Below are 21,337 nucleotides of genomic sequence, written 5' to 3' on the forward strand. Positions count from 1 at the left end.
TACATATGTGTTCCTACAAACGGGAACTATCAAATCACTTTTATATTTAAACATTTTTTATGCCTGTTACGTTCACATATTTACACATATGTTGCTACAGACGTTTCACATGTGGTTTATTTAAAGATATAAATAAGCAGAGTAAATTGTAAATGAAGGCTTAATTAATTTGTTTAGTTACGTTAATTTTCTAAATAATCCTAACAATTAGTTTATCTTTTGTTCTCACTGAGCTTAAAATTTCAATTTTCTGGAATACCTAGTTCTGTAAAATGCAATCAATAGACTATCACGCAGGTAAGCTGTTTTATCGAATTATACTGTCGGATTGTTTTAAAGTTTCTTTTATTTTAAGTCATATAAATAAGATAACATAATTTACTGGATTATAATGAATGAAACAAAGAATCTTTTTCGTTTTTCAGAGCTGGGAGGCTATAGATCGCGACAAAGCGACTTTCACCTCTGACATCACGCCTTTGATATTAGCTGCGCATCGCGATAACTACGAAATCATCAAGCTCCTGTTAGACAGGGTATCGAATGACTCATCGCAAGCTCCATTAGACATTAAGATACCCACGCCTCACGAAGTTCGTTGTGGTTGTGTAGAATGCGTCAAGTCCAGCAGTGAAGACAGCCTAAGGCATTCGCGATCTCGGATCAATTCCTACAGAGCACTCGCTTCACCTTCTCTCATAGCACTCTCCAGTAAAGATCCCATTCTTTCTGCATTTGAACTGTCCTGGGAATTGAGACGGTTAAGTTTCATGGAGCAAGAATTCAAAAATGAATATCAAGTACGTATATTTTAATTATTCATGAGTCTTTTTTATATCAATTTTTAAAATATTGTAACTTCTGCATAGTGAATAGGTGCTATTAACGCACTACTTTCAATTGATGCGATTTTGTCTTTGCAATCTTGTACTCAACCAGTGAAATACTTGATAACATTATTCTTACGAAATGTTGTTTATAAATGTATTATGATCTATTTCATTACTTACCAGTATTTTAATTCTTTGTTGTGTTTTAAAATATATTTCTACATCAGAAACGTTTATCAAACATTAAGTCATAAAATGTAAGCATATGAAAGTAATTAATTAGAAACATAAGCATGAGTACTCTCGAGCAGAAATAGCTTTAAAGAAAGAAGTTTCAGAAACATTTCTGCTCATATAGAAACTTCGTGACATATGCGTAGTAAAGGAAATGCATTTTTCTTACACTTGAATTTGCATTGGAAGAAAAAAACGAGAATATATTTCACAGATTAGAAGCTGATTTATGTTCGTATGTAATGTTCACAAAGAGAAATGAAGACTTTGCAAATTTTTATTTAGTACTTATTCTTTAAGGTAAATGTCAAACAAAAGTTCCTTGTAAAACTCAGTAAAAGAACTAAATATTTTGTTCAGATACGTATTATGAGCTATCAGCATACGGAATAGAATTTTTCTTGAATAGATAAAAAAGAGCGTACTATCACAATTTGATGGATTCATACGTCTCCTTAATTAGACTAAAAAACTGCAAATGAATAAAACATATAATAAAATTTTATTAACTGAGAATAAATACATACTTCCACTATCTATCTACAAGACAGATCTGCGAATAAAACTACCAAATTTCAGGCTCATATTCCTTCGAAGAAAAAACTAAGTTTTTTTTTAAGTTAAAACTAAGTTTTAACTAAGTTAAAACTAAGTTTTTGTGTTGTTCTGAGCTTCATGCAATTAAATTGTGTTGCGCTTCTGTGGAAATTATTCATTAGATCATTCATTTATTCATTAGATTGTAGTCCTAAACCTTTATCTCTAGCGATGGAGTAATAGAATTCACAGACCAAAGAAACTGAGTATACTGCGAATAAAAAAACTTTCATTTCTTGGAAGTGTATTTCTGAGTAATAAATTATTTCGTTTAATTGAATTTATAGAATTAAAAAAAGAGAATATTTCCTCCAATTTGCTAAATTTTGTGCTTGGTTGCCAGCAAATGGAATTTGAATTGACGCATCGGCAAATTCTATTTTCCCATTCACTGCTTGATAATTAGGCAGAGCTCCTGTAATTAATTTTCCCAATGGGTCTTCTAAAGCGATAAATTTCCTCCTGTAACCAAACGTGTAATAGTGGAATGATCCTCCTCAACTGTTCCTGAAATGCGTTTCTAATACCACTGTTGCTTGTTCTTGGCGGATATAACTGTCATGAATTCCTTTTCACAATTAGTGCATAGGTATCATCTGATTAAATAAAGTTCAAGGAAGCGATATTCTGCTAGATGCAAAATGATTTAACATATTCTACCAAATATTAAATTTTGGCCAGTCTTTTGGCTCTTTGATGCTTCGAAAGCTTTACGCCGTAGTTTAAATAAGGTATTTCTTGCATCACTTTGACTAAGATTTTTGCTTAAAGAGAATTGAGTCTACCTTTAAAATTAATTTGTCATTATTAAATATATTAAATAATCTTATGTTACAACATCCTCAGTATTTCTCTAAAGTACTAGCACTACTTATGATACCAAATTAAAGACAAGCATCGTGCTTCAAACTTACTATAATATACCTATTCCCACTCTCGGCATACGAAGATACCACTAGTACTACTCACTAGTCTACTCACTAGTCGGATGCCGCTAGCCACTAGTCACTATGTGTCATTAATTATAATAAATTATAATAGACTTAAAATTTTCTGTTGATCTACTTTTATCTTAAGAATTCATTAATATTTTGTGTGCATATTATGAAATATCATCACACCAGGAAATATAATTCTCATATAAAGAAAATAAAAATAAAATTTTCAATAGTTTAATTTTTTATGCATAGTTTTTCCTGAACTGACTACCTTTCCTCTTACAGTAATGAAATATTTAATAAAACCTCATTATTCTCCCAACTCAGCTCTAATGAACTGATAAACTTACTTTCAAACATTGTTAGATTTTTGACATAGTTATCAATGTAAAGATTTAATATTAATCTTTCAATTAAATCAAAAAGTAAATTTGAGGAAACAAACAAACAAACTGGATTATCATTGCTGTAACTGAAACGTTCTAAATGTCTGTTTCTTGTTGTTTAACTCTCTATGCAATATTTTCAGAAAGTTTCATGGCTGTGTGTATCAAACACACTTAAATGCTCGATTATGTACGTATGAAATATGACATTAATGTGTAAGGAATTCGCAATTCTGAATGTATTGCATTATCCGATTTTGTTAAATAAGAGATAGTGCGCTTCTGTAGAGAAATTTCTAAGAGAAATGTATCATATTCACGTTACTCACTCGTGAGAAAAGCAAAATGCAACGAAACTTTGATATAGTCAAATAGTTTCGCTTTAGAAATACGATCCTTTACCTACTATATATGTTTCACAGTTTTAGCCACTTTGCCTTGCTTGGCCAATTTACAATTCGTGTTTATTTCATTATATAAGCTTATGATACTTGCTTTTTAAAACTTGAAAATCAAATGTTTCCTCTCTGTAGCAAATATTTCGCAAATAAATTATTATTGTTGAATTTTGAATCATCTCAATGCAGTTATAAATTAGGTTTACGGTGTATATCTGACCTACTAAAACACAATTTATCACTGAAACCAAACATATGTTCTAAAAGGAATAAATAATATTCTAATTAGAGACGAAGATTAATATCATTTCATCTGTTTCCTAGATCAGTGCAAAATCAAAAAATACAATCAAAACTAATCAAATCTGAAAGCTTTCAGATTTTACATTACGCCCAAAAAGGCGTCTTTTTAACGTTTTGTTTGTTACCTTTATTTATTAAATATCATGTTCTTCGCACTACCCTAAAATTCAATTCAACAACAATATCTCAAAATAATTTTAAAATGAGAATATCTTTAGAATTTCCGATACACAGTCTCGCGCTCTGGAGATAATTTTTTCCCGTACAGTGTTGCCATTCCTCGCTTTGAAATCGTTGAGTTTTCTAATCAAAAATTCTTTAATATCTGATTCTTTAATATCTCAGTTAAGTATGAAATAGATAATAAAACGAATTCTAAATTCCAAATTAGGGCTTCCAGATGCCCATATTCGGTGGAGGATTACGTTATTCAAAATTTGATGTCTCTAGGTACCTTATATTATAACAATGCGAGAAATATACATACATTTATGCAGCTTCTTCACTGTTTAATTTCTTTAAATATAATACAGGGCTGTAATATTTGGTGGCAATAGTTTGGAAAATGAATCAACGCCGAAAGTGAATTGACGCAAAATGCCAAAACGAAATTAAGAGTCCCTCTGGACTAACGCATTTCGGGCTAAAAATTGACCAATAGAATACCTAATTATTAAATGGTTATATAATTTAGCATTTTTCATTTATTTTCGAAAGTGTTTCACATATATAAATTGATTAAAATAAATACCATTCTACATTAAATGACATGACGTATTCGTCGGAAATAATATTTTTCCTCGTCAAAAGTTACTGCTAGTTTTACAATAAGCTAGTAAAATAAATCAAATAAACAAGTGAAATAAAAGATAATACTTTCCAAAAATATTTAAAACCTTAATTCTAATAATGGTATTCTAATTAATTGTATGCTATGTAATAAAAATACACATCCAAATTTATAAATCAACATTTCTCAGAACTACACCATACATCTATATGATTATTTTTTCCAGACACATGGAAAAATTACACAAAACTTATGATAAGCCCTTCCAAAGAGTGTCTCAATACATTTACGTAAGTAATGTTTCTCTTACGTTATTTTCCTAATTACATTTCAAATTCCTGTGCAATCTGATAGAGTAAAAATTACTACCTCATTCGCCTCCTTTCAACTTTTCTTCTCTATTCTTTAAAAATTTTTAAACATCCATATGAATTAAAACTAAAAAACTGAACATCCAATAATAATAGCAATAAATAATTTATATCTCATCTCTGCGTTCAACAGCACATACCTCAACAAAATTTTCATACCACATTTTAAAGATAATATAGAACCTCATTCAAGTAGGATATTTTTCCCACTCTTTATTTCTTGTTTCACACTTTTTCTTCTCGGAGTATTTTTACACACTTTTGTATGTTATTGATTTTTGCCTATAGATATTTATTTTATTTATTTTTTTTTCATGCTTTTCACACTCAAATCAATTGCAGTGCTTGATTGTTTCATTTTCGATTTTTGTATGGTCACTTGCTAGCTGTTCTGTTGCGTTGGGAGCAGAGCAAAAAAATCTAAATTTTGTTCCGAATCATTTCAAAGCTGCATCAAATACTGTTAATGGGGAATTTTAGTTTAATGATCATTTCATATACCTGAAATTTAGCAGCAAAGGATTTACTTAATTGCCCTATAAGACTTATAAGGTATTTCTCCCACTTTCCTAGCGTGCCTTCGTGGTGTAGTAGTTCTGCACGCTGCGTCGGTATTCCAGAGGTCCGTGGTTCGATTCCCGGAGAAGGCGGTTGCTAATTTTTCATCTCTCTGGTCTCCAAAAAAAACCTAATGTCTCTACAGTGGCGCCCGAGCTAAAAGGGTGTTGGAAGATGAATTTTCCTCACTCAGGATTTGGCGATTGGGCCCCCTAAAATCCCCAATCGCCCTTTTAAAAGGGGAGTATATAAGGTATTTCTTCCACTTTCCTAGCGTGCCTTCGTGGTGTAGTGACCCTGCACGCTAGGCCGGTATTCCAGAGGTCCGTGGTTCGATTCCCGGCGAAGGCTTTGCTAATTTTTCATCTCTCCGGCCTCCAAAAAATACCTAATGTCTCTACAGTCTTTTCCTTCGTAAATGAAGCTTTAGCTCCATCTTTTTCCCTTTTCAAGAGAAAAATTTCACAATTTTGAATACGTTATAATCTTTCTTGCTTATTACTTTACGTAATTTTGTTATTTTTATTTGCCTTCCCATTGTGGAGTCTTTTATTTTCTTTCCGCACCCCCCCTTTTTTTTTTTTTTTTTTTTTTTTTGCTTATTTGTTTGTTTCCGTTTAGCGTATTTTTTTTTTTTTTGCTTATTTGTTTGTTTCCGTTTAGCGTATTTTTTCTTTTTTTTTTTTCCTTTATTCTTTTTTTATACTTTTTGAGCTGCATCAAATACTGTTAATGCAGCTTTGAGCTTTTTTTTATACTTTATAGAGAAATAGTGATGAAATAGTTTAACATTTTATTTAAGCTTTTAGACTGACTAGCATACCTGTATAAGAGAGTGGAACCGGAAAAACAAAAAGACGAGAATGATAGCTATAAATACATAAATCCGTATATATCATACTTGCAGAGCATAATGGCAGAATGATGTAACGTGTTCTGCCTAGAAATCAGTTTTGTGATGACACGAATAACCAGTACCTTTGGCGCATCTGTTTTATTTCTACTATTTTAGGCAGTAATTACTAAGCTGACAGTCTTCGTTTTATGGCTAGCATACACGATTTTCATGCTTACAAGCATTATTCTTTTTTGATTGCTGAATCTTCCCTTCATGTGCTTTTCTCTCCTTCGAAAATATTATTTTAGCTCTGATAACGAATCGTTCTAGTTGGAACTGCGTTCGTCTGCTCTAGTGATTCATTATTAAAAAAACAGTAATACGTACTGCAGGTTTTGATCCTTTATTTTTCAATTTGTTTATTTTTTTTGTTTCAAATTTCAATATTTTTTTGTTTCAAATGAAATGTTCCGGTCCCTAAAAAAAATAAAAACGCCCTTTACTTTATTTTAAGAAATATTACCCACAAGCGAAGTGTAAAAGTAATATTAATTATAATTATAATTCTTGTCAGCATGAATTCTGAAAAATTAACCATACTCTCATCGGAAGTCAAACTTGAGGAACCGCTTCATAACTGTGCACCTACACAATGGTACTGCCTAGTTATACAAGTCGGCCGTTGTTCGAAAAGACAGAGGTCTTCATAACGCTGCCGCAGCATAAGAAAGCGTGTATAGTCTGAAGATCAGTTCCTCGCTTTAAACTGATCATCGGCTCCGTTCGTCAGTCCAGCGTTTATCATTAAGCATGCACACCATTTTACAAGACCGATTTCGTCTGAAAATTATTTGAATTTTTTATTTTACTTGTGCATATTTATTTAAATTCTGAATAAATTTACAATTATTAATTAATTCAAATGACTGTTCACTGTTACTCATATTTATTCATTATTAATCCTTCGTAACAATTTCTACTGGATTTTTTCTTTCTCTTTCTCAGAGAATAACTTTTTCTAGAGAATTTCTAGAAAGCAATATTTTTTCCTAGAGAACTCTTAGGTCGCTACGCTTAAATATTTGGTAAAAGCTAGAAAATATTAATTGTGTGTAGGGGGTATTCGAAATATTCTCTTACAAAGAGTAAAAATGCTTTTAATGTTATAAACTGACATATGCCTTTAATAGTCAAAAGAAAATCTTATACGGTATTTAAACTATTAGATAGAACGTACGACCGCCCGCTGGCGAAGTGGCTAGGGCGTCGCGCAGCTTCACCACAGGTCCGTAGTTCAATTCCCGGGCTGGGCAAGGTTACTTAGCCTTTCATCCCTTAAGTGGGTCGATAAAATTAGTGCCAAGTTCGCTTGGGAACTGAACACCGGGGGTCCTGCGACAAGCTGGCCACTTGCACAGGGCATATGCTGATGCACTCCGGGGCCCAAAGGTCAAGAAAGCAGAAAAAGGACACTGCAGGCCATGGCTCACTAGGATTGTTTCGCCACTGAGTTTAGTTTAGTTAGATAGAACGTTTGAAAAATTTAATACTTGGTAGCATATTGAAGATTTAGAGTAAGACATTTTAAGAAAAGATTTAGAGACAGACACAAGTTTACGGTTTATATTCATTCCAGACACACACATACCCCGAGAAAAAAAGAAAGAGTAAGTTTTAAAAAACATTCGATGAAAATAGTTTAATTTATTAAATTATATAAGTCCTCTTCCAGGAAGCATAACATGTAAAATTGTTCTGATTGACAAAAACTTCAGCACCTTAACGCCAAACCGGCGTTTTTCGTAAATATGCGGTCATTTTTATGCCAGTCCATCATTTTGCATAAAGATTCATTCAGCGTTTTTCATAAAGATGCCGAAAATTTATTCCATCAACTGCTTAACTAATTAATAATTGAAACGAAAATCGAACTTATATAAGGTTTCGCGCCTTTATGAAAAACGTCGGATGAGTATAAGAGTGCCGACGGTCAGTTTCAAGAAAGAAAGTGGACTTCAGTTTGTGCACGCTCCCTTACGCTGCTGCACCGTTATGGAGATTTCTGTCCTTTCGAACAGTGGCATACTTGCATAAGGGCGTGGCACCGTTATGAAGGCGTCCCGTACTTAAAACCTTCCATTTACTGGCTAGCTGTACACAAGGTGAATGCACAGTAGACGTGTTTTTAACTCTTCACATCCCTTTTCCAGACTTAAAAGACGACTGGGTAAGAAGAGATTAGTTCAATAAAATCGAATTATTGTCAATATACCTTACTTTGGGTATTACTGTAGAGTGTTTATGTTTCTTATGAGCAGAAAATCTTGAAATCTCAACCTTGCTCTTCAAGTTTTCCAACTGCTAGCGGACTGTATCGATCACTACACCACAAATGTTCTTAATTTCTTATAGCTCGCATTTAGTTTAACATTATTTTAATAAAATTATCAATACGTTGTTTCATTAAATGCACAAAACATTATTTTACTTAACAGCTTCTTTAATGAATACATTTCCACATGTGTCATTACACTTTTACATGCTTTTGCTACAATTCTCTTAAAATCTATTCGCTATCTTCTGTAGAACTTTGTATAATATCACTTAATCTCTGCCTTTACACTGACTAGTGCTCGAGAGGCGAAAGCTAAGAGACACTAGTGCCGTTCCTTCTCTGACCTTGTTCTCAGCGACTTGTGTTTTTCTCATGTATATCATAAATAAAGTTTGATTCTAAAATACCCGGAAAAAAATATAAAGAGCAGAAGAAGGCACAAAAATAAGCAGATTTTGTAATGGTATGTATGTCCATGTGTAGACAAATAGATAAGGTTAATAAAAGTATATTTAAGGTAGTCAAAACCCATAAAATGCAAATCGAAAAGGTAAAAAATGCATAAGACCGAATTAATCCAAATGGAAAAGGCACCATCGGAAGCGTGATATACGATGATGATGAAATAGTTGATTTGCCTAGCGGGGGTTTTGTCAATGAAGTCGATAACATCTGTATTGTAAGATGTATTGAAAAGAACAACGAATTGTGACTCAGGTGTAAATCTTCTAAGCGGAGCCACAGTAATTACTGTGAAAATTATAAAGCAGAAATCTATATTTGTAATTATCGCAAACCATAAAGCAACTTAAATCACTAGTGATATAAATTCCTTATAGTTTTGGGTAGTGAACGGAATTACCTGCCTTAATTTAACGGCATTATGCCATGTATGTTCGGTTAAGGGCGCTCAATGTAGCATTTTCTTACTCTTATTTCTTAAGCATAGTTGCTATAATTTTCATATCTAACAATATGCCAGTCCATTTTGTGATTGTTCAATCATAAGCAGTAACAAAATAACATACCTTAGGTATAATATTGTTCGTGTTGCAGTCTTTTTGTTTTTCTTAAGTGGGCGCTATTACGTTACTTTTGATAGTGGATAAATACTTCCAATCGCAGAAATGTTTTAAATAAGGTAAGTACTCATGCTTTAGTATTTTTAAATCCAGAAAATAAATTTTGTAGAAACTATGAAATCTAGATTTTTATATGGTAGCAGACGCCCATAGTTATATAGAGAAAAGTTTTTATAAACATTCTAAAGAATAAAATAAAAGAAGTTTCGCTTCCATACGATAACAGTTAACCAAAATATTTAATTTTTGAAAATTGAGAAAATTTTTCTTGAAAATTCAGTGGTCTTACACAATCTGAAGAATTAAATATTTAAATTTGCACATAACTGAAAATGTTATAGCAAAATAGAAAAGGGGTCTCTGATGCTTACAGAGGTGTCCGTCGAAAACATCGCGAACAAAAACGTCGCGCAGAAAACTACGCAAATCGAAAATATAATGGTAAAAAACATAGTGGGAGGAAAAAAGAAAGGATAAAACATGGCAATTCTAAAATACTGTGGTATGAAACATCGCCGTCGAAAATAAAGCAGTTTAAAACATCGTCGTAAAACATGTAGTGGTAAAAAATAAAGAAACTACAAATCATCGCATGACTAATATATCGCAGGCACACGTTTTTAAGGCTTTAAAAGTTGTAAATGTACATTCGCTTAATGATTTGTGAGAGCGAGAAGGAATGAGGAATATTTATAATTCTATATTTCATATTTTTGAATTCATTTAATAACTTTTTGCTGAAAAGCGAGAAGTAAACTTAAACATTCAAAAACTGAAAATGAGGTAAAAAATTAATGCTACTTATAGCAATTAATAGAATTTAAATTTTATGTAGTTATCTAATAAAGGTCAATATTTAAGTAAACTTCTTCATAAAATTCGGCAATTTTTTATGAAAAATATAATTTAAAAACGATTAGAAAATAGAAAATGAGTAACTGGATGAAGTTACATATATTAAAATCGTTTAAATCAAAAAGTTAAATGTTTACTAAAGGAAATTAACAAAATAGAAAAGCTAAATACATAGAACTCTCTCTAAGGCGACCATTTATTCTTCTAAATGATCCCTTCTATAAAGCTGGTCATCTTAGGAAGGTGAAATTTAATACAAAAGTTACTGGCCACTCTTAGATGTACTTATAGTACTAGATGTGGTCTTAGGTGATATAGATGCGGTCTTAGGAACGTGGTTCACTATACGTTGTAGAAGTTCAAGCAATAACTAAAATATTTCTGACTAAAAATACATTTAAATAAGTTTTTATATGAAATATATAAATACTAATTCAGAAGTCAAATAACAAAAATCAGCGTTATATTTACAAAATTTAATATATAAATGCAAAGGGAAATACAAAGAATCCTTTTAAAAGTGACCATTCGCTATTTTATACGCTTTTAGTCTTCTCTGAATGTTACAATCTCTGAAAGGTAACGTTTAATACATATATTTATTTGTGCTCTCAGAAACACTGGTAGTCTTAGAGAAATAATCGCCATAAGAGTTCAGTGTATTTATATTTATATCTGAAAAAAAACTGCATTTAAATTTTCTGGGTATAATTTTTAATTTGAGCTTTCCCGATGACTAATGTAAAAACGAACTAATTTCCTTTAATTTTAATTTCCGAGTGTCTCTGAACACTGGTAATTCCAGCCGGCGAACAATCTGGCCGCATGAGATTTTTTTGGTTTTCTTAACACAGATACGAGCCAGTTCCTTAGAAAGTGCTGCATAAACGCATCCCTTTTCTTAGGCAGATAGACTTAATATGCTTTACCATGATTTAATAAATCCAGATCCCCTACGGAACATTATGTAGCTACTCACTGATACGTTTCGTCATAACTAACGAATCAACATCCAAACGATTAGCTGTACCCTGTACATAAAAATATTAATGGCACTGTAAGAAGACTAACAAACTGAAACAAAACAAGATTTAATGTTTACTAAAAGAAAATCAGGTTAACAAAGTGAAAGAACATAATTTTACTATTTGATAACTAATTAAAAAATTTTAATATAACTCCATTCAGTTACTCATTTTCCTTTTTTTAAAGCTTTTTAGACTATATGTTTCATGAAAAACAAACATTACAGTTTTATAAAATAGATTAATTAAATAATTATCTTTAATAGTTAAATATATCTGTTTAAAATTTTATTAACTGTTGTATGAAGCATTAATTTTTCTACCATTTTCAGCTTTTGTATGCTTAAATTTCGTTACTTGCTTTCTCTGGAAAATTTATTAGTTAATTAAAAATTATGAAATATAAAGGTAAAAATAGTTCTCCTTCCTTCTTGTTCACACCATTTATTATGAGAATATACCGTTACAGTTTTTAAAGCCTGAAAAACGCATGTATTCGATGTTATCTTCATTCGATGATTTGTAGGTGCTTTATAATTTACCGCGATATTTTCTACAACGACGTTTCAAAACTGCGATGTTCCTGAACCGCTTTACTTTCGACTATGATGTTTTATACCACAAAGTTTTAAAATTGCGATATTTTCTCCTTGCTTTCCTAGCTCCCACTTTGACGTTTATATAATGTCGTTTTCAATTTGCGTTGTTTACTCCGCTACATTTTGGTCCAAATTATTTCTGCCGCGATGTTTTCACCCGTAACCACTAGCGGGTTAAGCAACGAGCACTGATATATAAACTGCCGTAAAAATTTTTCATCGATAAAATGTTTTCAATTTTTTGAAAAATGAAGATTTTATTTTCAGAATCTTACAGAATTCGTGTTCTAGAAAAAAGCGGTGGGCCTCAGAATTGAGATATATCTAACGCGTAAAATTATCTGCATTAATAAGAAATTAAAAATTATTTATGTTTTAAGGATTTTTGTACTGTTATGTTTTTTAAAGTTATAAAACTGTACTTGAATACCGTTAACTCATTTTTAGCGTTTGAAAATTTATAAATTACTTGCGGGAAAATGTTTCTGGCATAATAAATGTAGTAAAATTCTAAACTGAAGAATATTACACGCTGGTAAATCATAAAGGAATAGCACTAAATGGCATTAAAGCTATAAAAATCAAGAGGAAATTACTTTAATTTACTTTTTAACCAGCTCCTGAAGGGAAGGCAGAAACATGGCTTTTCAGTAGCGAAAATTCCTTAGTTCTCAAAACCTGAAATTAAATTACATTGATGCAACTTGCTTAAGCTATTAAGTTTAACTATATAAACCCATAGATAATATAAAAAGTCAGATTTCATAAACTTTACAAAATTAGTTTTCTTACAATTTTCTAGTAATATGAATATTTGCTTCATATTAAACATTTTTGTAATGTATATCTATGGCCAACGACTGCGCAACGAAAAGCCGCGTAAGGATGTTCATGGCATAGTGATACATATGGACATTCATGTCTGAAGCAAAATATAACTGCAAGAAGACAAAATGAGATCAAAAAAAGGAATTAATACCGAATCAAAATCTACCGTTAGGAAATTAAAATACTACTCCTATGTTTAATTATAAAATTACGAAAATAAACTAACATTTATAAAGTAACGCGTGAATAGTAAACTTAATTTCTTTGCAACAAATTTTTATAACAAAAAGGATTGGATTGGATTGGATTATTTAATTATGGCAAAGCACACGAGGGCTATCTGCCTAAAGGGAGGGATGCCTTCGTGGAGGACTTTCTAAGGGAAACTGGCTCGTATACACGTTACACATGGGGAAAACCACGAAAACGCCCATGCAGCCAGCCCGTTCGCGGGATTCGAACCTCGGACCGAACTACCAGTGTTCAGCGTCTTTACCGCTCGGCCGCTGGTGGGCCTCTTATAACAAAAAGGAAAAAATTGAATACAAAATGTCACGTCGCATATAATCCTCACACCAGCCTTTCCAATTTTTCACGAAATGATCCTGTTATTTTCAGTTCTTCTTCAAATCTTTTTTTTTTTTCGCTCTTCTTCTAATGATATACACAGTGATCTGTTTTTGCTTTAAAAAAATTAGAGAATTGTGGAGATTTGGGTTCATGCACACCTCGACAACAACGGTTATCTAGAAAACGCATTTTCTTGTTGTTACCCATCGAAAATGATCAGCAAAATTCTGTATTCCTGCAGAAATTTTAACGCAGTTTTTTCCATTGCTGGCAAATTCCGCAAGCTCATATTTTAAAATTAAATTTAAGACAAAAAATATCTCTATTTGTTTATAACCGTTGGAACTTGGCATACAGCTAAAACAGAAAGCATACGAACATGGCGGCGTTGCTTTATTGAAGGATTGTTCTGGGTATGATTTCTGGAAGAATGGTTATGCTCATGATTGTCAAACTTTGGCCTATTCTGAAAACTTTGCAAATTCTACTAAGGTGGTTGGGTGAATACGTTAGTACCAAACTCACCTAATTAATATTTTCTATCATTCTTGTTTAAAAGAATGCAAAGAATTGAATTTAAAATCTGAGACAACTTCTGGTGTCAAATCTAGATATTTCGATGCGAGAATTAATTACTAATAGAAATACAGTTATAAAAAACAGTAATATTTACAAAATCGACAAAACATCATCAAATTAGGTTAAAGATTCGAAATGAACTTTGTTTAAAAGCATTTTTTTCATTCTCTCTGCTGTTCAAAAAGTGAGGCTCTCTATAACTACTTTGTTCGTAAGCGAAAAGCGAAGTTTTGGGGAAAAAAGCTAAAAAATATTGCTTCAAAATTAAATAAAATCCAAAATGTTTGAAAACGATTGCTTGGAATTTCTCATCTCTATCACCCGGATAAATCTTGCAACAAATTTCGAAGCTTTCTGATTATCCGTATCTACGTTACGCGATGCACGCTCCTGTCCAAGTGCTCTCCATTATTATTATAGATTTTTTGTATTAATGTAAGCAAGACCTACTTTTACGTTTTTTTAGCCATTCACCTTGAGAAATGAAAATTCTTATTCTACTGAGCATATCGTTGATTTCGTAACATTATGTTCCGGTGTTTTATGCAACATACATATTCATTAAATAGACCTACGCATATTTCTTTCCAAGCATGTTTTCGGCTTGCTTCAGGGCAATAAACTGAGTTGCTTTTTTTTAACTTTCGGTCAGCCTATATGCCAGGAATGGCCAACTTTATATCAGTAAGAACCGTATTATGGAATTCAAGAGAATTTGAGATTCTCAACTAGTTTTCCAAAACCTGCAAGTTCATTTTACATCATTTTAAAAGTATCGAAATATGTATCAAATGGAAAGAAACGTCAGATTCTAAATAATCCCTCAATGCTTCTGATACATTACACACGTTTTTCTGTATTGCTCACAGACCTTCCCAGTTTAGTTTTTACCGTTACTAGTGATTTAGGAATTCGGCAAACCCTTTTTGTAAAGCGTCCACAAGCATCCATCCATCTATTCGTAAAACATTCACAAGTAAATCTAACTTTTAAAGGTTTTCATTAGAAAATTATTTAATAGAATCGTTGCAATACTTTTTATTTATTTTTATGTTTTTGATAATGTTATTAAGTTTCTTCACTATTAAGAAATCAAATAAAATAATTATATTTGAATCTTGATCAATTTAAGTGTACTTTGTAAAAAGAAATTAATTAATTAATTACTTTTTTTTGGCCACTGAGTAGTTTTATTTAACTAGACTTCATACATGCATCTTAATTGCATAAGAGCTGCACCATTCGCTCTCGGGAGCTGCGCTGGAGAGAAGGATGCCGAGGAGAAGCCCTGAAGAGGGAATATGTAAGGGAGGTAATGTTTATGTCGTAAAATTCCATAGCGATTTTGCAGTGAATAAGCACGAATTAGGTCCTCAAAACACTTTTTTAATATTTTCACAATGATGTCTTTCTCTCTGAGTGTGTACGTGCATGAGTGAATGAGTGAGAGAAAAAGACGATTTTTTTCGTCTAAGACAACTCTCATATCAAACTTCCAAGAATTTTTTGTTCTCAGATTCAAGCAGTACATCATTAGAAAAGAAGTTTGTTGGTAAATCATTGATGATGCTATGCTTCCGCGGTTAACTTTAAGTAAACATTGCGAGATATAGATATTTCTTTAATTATACACTCATCTGAAATTTAACAACAAATATTCAGGGAAGGGAAACATTAAGTGGCATTTTTGCTTTAAATTTTGGACTAAATAACCCTATAATGCTGGATATAATTTTCCTCATACGTTCAATGCCAGGTAAAGAAAACTTTGAAAACATGCTTCTTTTTTTTTTAATTTTACTCCGGCATCTGGCTTTGCAAGGTGAGTGTTTCTGATTACCTTTCATTCTAGGAGCTTCGAAGACAGTGCCAGAACTTCGCTACTGCTCTCTTGGACCACACGCGAAGTTCTTACGAACTGGAAGCAATGCTCAACTACGATCCCAGCGGTCCGGCATTCGAACATGGAGACCGCATGCATCTCAGCAGACTCAAGCTAGCAATCAAATACAAGCAAAAAAAAGTAGGTCTTCTTTTCTTTTACTTTGTACTGAAATTATTTACTTCATTCTTGTGTTCCTTGATCATCTACTGAGGTAGTGGCTTCTTTATTTTTTTTAATTTTTCGAATTATATGATGTGAATGGATTTTATGTATGATATGTAAAATATATAGTATATATTATAATATAAATTTCAAGAGTTGGTTGAAACTACATTTCTTTTCAACTTCGTTTGCATCAAATATGTTTAAATTTTCGAAGTTTCAGTGAAAATAAAAACGGATTCATGGACAATTTGTGGAAATTACAAACAAAAAAAATCTAACTTTCATAATGCTAAAACTTAGTGATAGTACTTGACCGTCACCGTCGAAAGAAAAGGCTTGGCACTGGAATCGTGACATCACTCGTAACGGATAAGGAAAGAACGCGCACAAGCCTAATTGATGCCAAACAAGTTAGAAACGACACTGTTTCGCTTGTTAAAAATGTCCCTCCCCTCAATACAGACATTATTAATCCATTCCATGAACTGAACATTTTCCCTTTTATATTACAGAATCTAAGACATTTACTGAAATACAAGTATTTCTAAGCAATTACTATAAATTTGGTTTTACATTTTAGGTTCACATTTTGTTGCAACAATTCACATTTTGTTGCAATACATGTGTAGAGACATTAGGTTAATTGGAAAAGCCGGAGAGATGAAAAATTAACAACCACCTTCGCCGGAAATCGAACCACGTACCTTTGGAATACCGGCCCAGCGTGCAGAACCACTACACCACGAAGGCTTGCTAGGAAAGCGAGAGAAGCAAATATTACATGATTCGTAAAAACGTTTATCGAACATTTATTTCCATTCAAACATTTTATTATTTGTTTGAAACATTGCAGTTTTACGGCATAATAAATATTAATTAGACTTAATAAATGTAATATAATTTACGCAGTTTTAAACTTTGAGTATGTAAGATTTTCACTAGTGTATTTCTCAGTTACTGTAGAAAGTGACGGATCTTAAGAAATAGTTAGCGAATAATCTCTTAAGTTCGTGTGACAAGAAACAACAAGAAGGAAGGGTAACTAACCCTTTGTTATTCCAATAAGATTTAACAAAACTCCGTCTCGGAGTGTACAATAAAAGCCGACACTTGGGCTTGAACTTAAGAGACTAAGAAATAAACTAAAACTAAGATTAACTAAAGAGATATATCCGAAGCTATCAAGATTCTAATCGAGTTGGCTCCTTAACTCTATTTGACTACGAAGCTTTATCAAGGGCCTGAGTACGGCCGAGCATAATAACAGCTCTGAGAGAGAGAGAGAGTAGCCAAAAGGCAGACGCGCGCAAATCAGAAACTCTGATTCTCTCTAACTCAGCAAGTAGACTTCGCGGTTTAAATACCGCTCCTCCTTATTAAGTATTCAGAGTGATTCCAAAACTACGTTCTGGCCGGAAGTAGTAAGTTGAAGTTTAGAATTTGACATGAAAGAAGTTTAACTCAAAATTTAACTGTTAATAAAATTAACATAATCCTTGCAAGTATTAATTTCAAAGCCATAATTAGGTGAATTAAGAACAATATCTAGTCATGTACTAAAACAAGCAGTGTAAAATTACTTTTAAAATTTTTACGTATTTCAGAACCATCCACAGTCTGTATTGTTTACACTGTCAAAATATTTATCTGCATAGGGACAAATAGAATATAAAATAGCTAAGAAAAAAAACATATATATATATATCTATATATGTGTGATGAATAACGAACTCCTTTCTTTTTATAAATAAGATTTGAAAATTGTTCTACAACGAATGCTACAGTTTCCTGCTTAACACTGTCATCATGATTAACAGTTTTGAGTACATAAAGAGCTTTTTTTATAACATTGAAAAACCAATTTTAATTTTTGTGGCTTAGAGATATTTAATAAAACATCAAAATTTTATAAAACCTATTTACACCATTTATTACTTTAGGACAACTGCTTATACATCATTTTTAATTTTGATTTGCCATTAAGAACACTACACTATAGGCTTTATGTTGCTATTATTTTATATTACAATACCGCAGAAGCTTCGATAATCGATGCAGAGTGAATATCAGTAATGAAAAAAGGGACTTTATGTTCTTTGAAAGCTATTGCCCAAATTTTAGGAAGTTTCTCGGGTTTTATGCTCAGTAGAAACTGAAGATGTGTAAAGCTTTTTTTCTTATCATAATTTGTTTTATTGTTAAAACTTGCAGCAAATGCAAACTGTAAATTATTTCTATCAATTCTGTCTCTGCTCTCATCAGCACTTTATCTAGAATCTGAAGATTTACTTGATAAATATTTTGGGCAATCGAGCAGTTGTGAAGGTAAAGCTTCCTTTCGAAGCCTTAGAGGCACTAGATTAATTTTATAGAAGTTCCTTTTTTCCATCAAAATGTTTTACTACTTTCTGAATGTCTGATTCAAAGCAATATTTTTCCCAAATAAAGAAGAAAAACAAATTCACTATCGACTACCACTATAGATTCACAAGGAAATCTTACAAATAGATTGTGTAAAATGAAAATCTAGCTTTCATGCAAAACCTCAGGTTTCCATTCAGGAATGAATTTATGGAAATGGAAAATTATCTATAGCTGAATTCCAGGAAATGCGCTTATTATTCTGATAAGCTCTTGAGTATTCATGAAAATTTTGAGTTCTTTCTTATTAACTAAAATATTATTCTTTAATTAATACTTCATCAACATTACAGATTACAGATTTAATTGAATGCTTTTGCATTGATGACTAACTGCAGTCTTATTTGTTAGCATATAATTAATTGAAGATTTTATTGAATTCAAAATATTATAGATGTTTAATATCAAACAAAAATAAGACCTAATTTTTAGATTATCAAGAGATGCGTAATTTTAATACAAGAATAATACGTATATTATAGTATATTTTTTAATTAAACGTTTATAAAGGATAAAAAAACTGATATTTTTATAAAAAAGATCTCACATACTTTAGAATGTTTTAAAATTCTGCCAGTGTAACCATTTCTTGCACACAAAGTCCGATTTTGAAGAGAAAATCTAGTCTACTTTATTAGTATTTCAGTAATTAGCAAAGCAACAAGTGTAAACCATTCTTCAGCAGATTATCAATAATTGCCAAATAAAATACTTGTCAATCCTTTATATACGTGCATGTACTATGCAAAATATCAATGTATAACTACAAGCACGCGGTACCACGAGGAAGTTCTGTCATGCCTACTATATAGTTACCGTGTTAGTGGCGTGACTCGCAACAGAAGAGAGGCCATGATCTTCCGGTGGTGACTACTGGACGCCCTAATGTCAGCCCGTTTCCGAGCCACTATTTTCAGTCCGTTTCGAAACTAGTGATTTTTTACGAAACTCCGTGAATAAATTTAGATGCTTCTGACGGTACTCTATCACATTTCAAGTTAATGGAGTTACTCTTAAGATGCTTTGTCCTGTTGGCGAAGATGAGTGAAAGAAAGTTTCTGAGGACATAAATGTACGGTGGCAGTATATTACCATTGCGGCAATAAAGGAAATTTTACAGTTAATTTACTTCGCCATTTGACTACGAATGACTATTAAACAACTCTGTAGACCGGTCCGCGGGACTGACTTTTAACGTTTCCTTCCATCGTACTGATTTACTCTGTGCTCTGGGAACTGACTTCAGTGTGTGACCCTGCTGGCTCGTCCAGTTTAACATTGTGTGCTTCTATCAAATCTTTTCGATGATATATTTAATTTCCCTTCTTATTAAACTGTCAAGTTTTAATTATTAACTTTATGGCTGGCATCAATTCATGGATTTATTTATTTAGTTATTAACTAACTAAATAAATTTTATAAAATTAAGACTCAAAATTTTAGTTCGGTAATGTTAATTGAATTTAGTACATATTTAGAAATATCAGATTTTTCTCTTCTGTTATTAAAAAGTTAGCTTGTAATTCAAATAAAACTTAAACATTTTCGTTTTCCTGTTTTGATTTAAAAATTTTTATTTTAAGCAATTTATTTTCAATATTTTGAAAAACATCTTGAGTTACAGAAATTTTCACACCTCCTTAAAATCAATATTTCATATCTATCTGTATATATAATATCCAAAAAATGGGAAATTAATTAATAAAAAATTTCGGAAATATATTTAAATTTAAGTACTAACATTTTCGGGATTGATTTCAAAACTGGTATAGGATTAAAAGCAATAACGATGACTTTTACTGAAATGGAAAATTTTCTTTGATATATAAATTGAGACATTTTCATTCCATGGGCTATTCGTACTCTAAATTTAGTAATAAATGATGCAACAAAAGTCAGCGGAAGCTCTTTTATTCTTTGTTTCACCTAAACCCAGCAATTAATTTGGGTTTTATTTCATTACGGCAAAGCACTCAAGGGCTATCCGCCTAAGTGGAGGTATGCCTTCATGGAGAACATTCTAAGGGACACTGGTTCGTACATACGTTACACATGCGGAACACCACCGAAACGCCCATGTAGCCAGCCCGTTCGCCGTGATTCGAAACCCCGGATAGAACTACCAGTGTTCAGCGACTTTACCGCTCCGCCGCCAGTGGGACTTCAGCAATTCTTTTGAAGACTATATCCCATTTAACACCGCAGAAGCCATTAGGTATTCCATAAGAAGGGGAAGCAAATTTACCCATACGATATCAATTAACAGCTCATTCCATGAAATTATGATAATTAGTGTTGAAAAGTGCAACATAATGGATAAATTTTTATTTAAAATTAACTTTTTTTATTTTCTTTCCTAATATGGCACTATGTTCTTGTTAAAATAAATATCTTATTAGTTCTTGTCAGCAAACAACCGAACCATAAAGTATGATTATTAAAGATGTTTTATAACATCTTGAAAGGTTTAAAGCTGTTTATGAAAAAACACATTAGGTTCAAACGACTTGAATATGTTGGTAAATGAGGGCAAAACGTTAGTAGTAAAGGCATAGATGAAGAATCAGAATTTAATTCTACCGCTGAAATTCGATGAAGGCAAGTGATATGAAAATTTCAATACAAACATTATGATGAATAGCTACAAATAAATTTCTAACGAACAATATTTTATATGCTTTTGAATAATGCATGCCCATCGTTACCTGGAAGTTTCGAATTTTTAATAACTAAAAATACGCAGTGATAAT

The 21,337-nt window shown here is 32.0% G+C and overlaps 1 protein-coding gene across 2 annotated transcripts in view; it reads left to right on the forward strand.

Moving 5' to 3' along the window:
- LOC118185692 (transient receptor potential-gamma protein-like) overlaps nucleotides 1-21,337 on the forward strand; it is a 438,602-nt gene that overhangs the window by 343,599 nt on the left and 73,666 nt on the right. For both annotated transcript variants that reach the window (XM_085808683.1, XM_035355739.2), the window contains 2 exons: nucleotides 426-800; nucleotides 15,969-16,139. In XM_085808683.1, coding sequence (XP_085664809.1) covers nucleotides 426-800; nucleotides 15,969-16,139 — 546 coding nt within the window. The remainder of the gene's footprint in view (nucleotides 1-425; nucleotides 801-15,968; nucleotides 16,140-21,337) is intronic.

This window comes from Stegodyphus dumicola, chromosome X1, assembly GCF_044657685.1.
Source record: "Stegodyphus dumicola isolate Sdum_Otavi_A_Nest chromosome X1, ASM4465768v1".
Lineage (NCBI taxonomy): Eukaryota > Metazoa > Arthropoda > Arachnida > Araneae > Eresidae > Stegodyphus > Stegodyphus dumicola.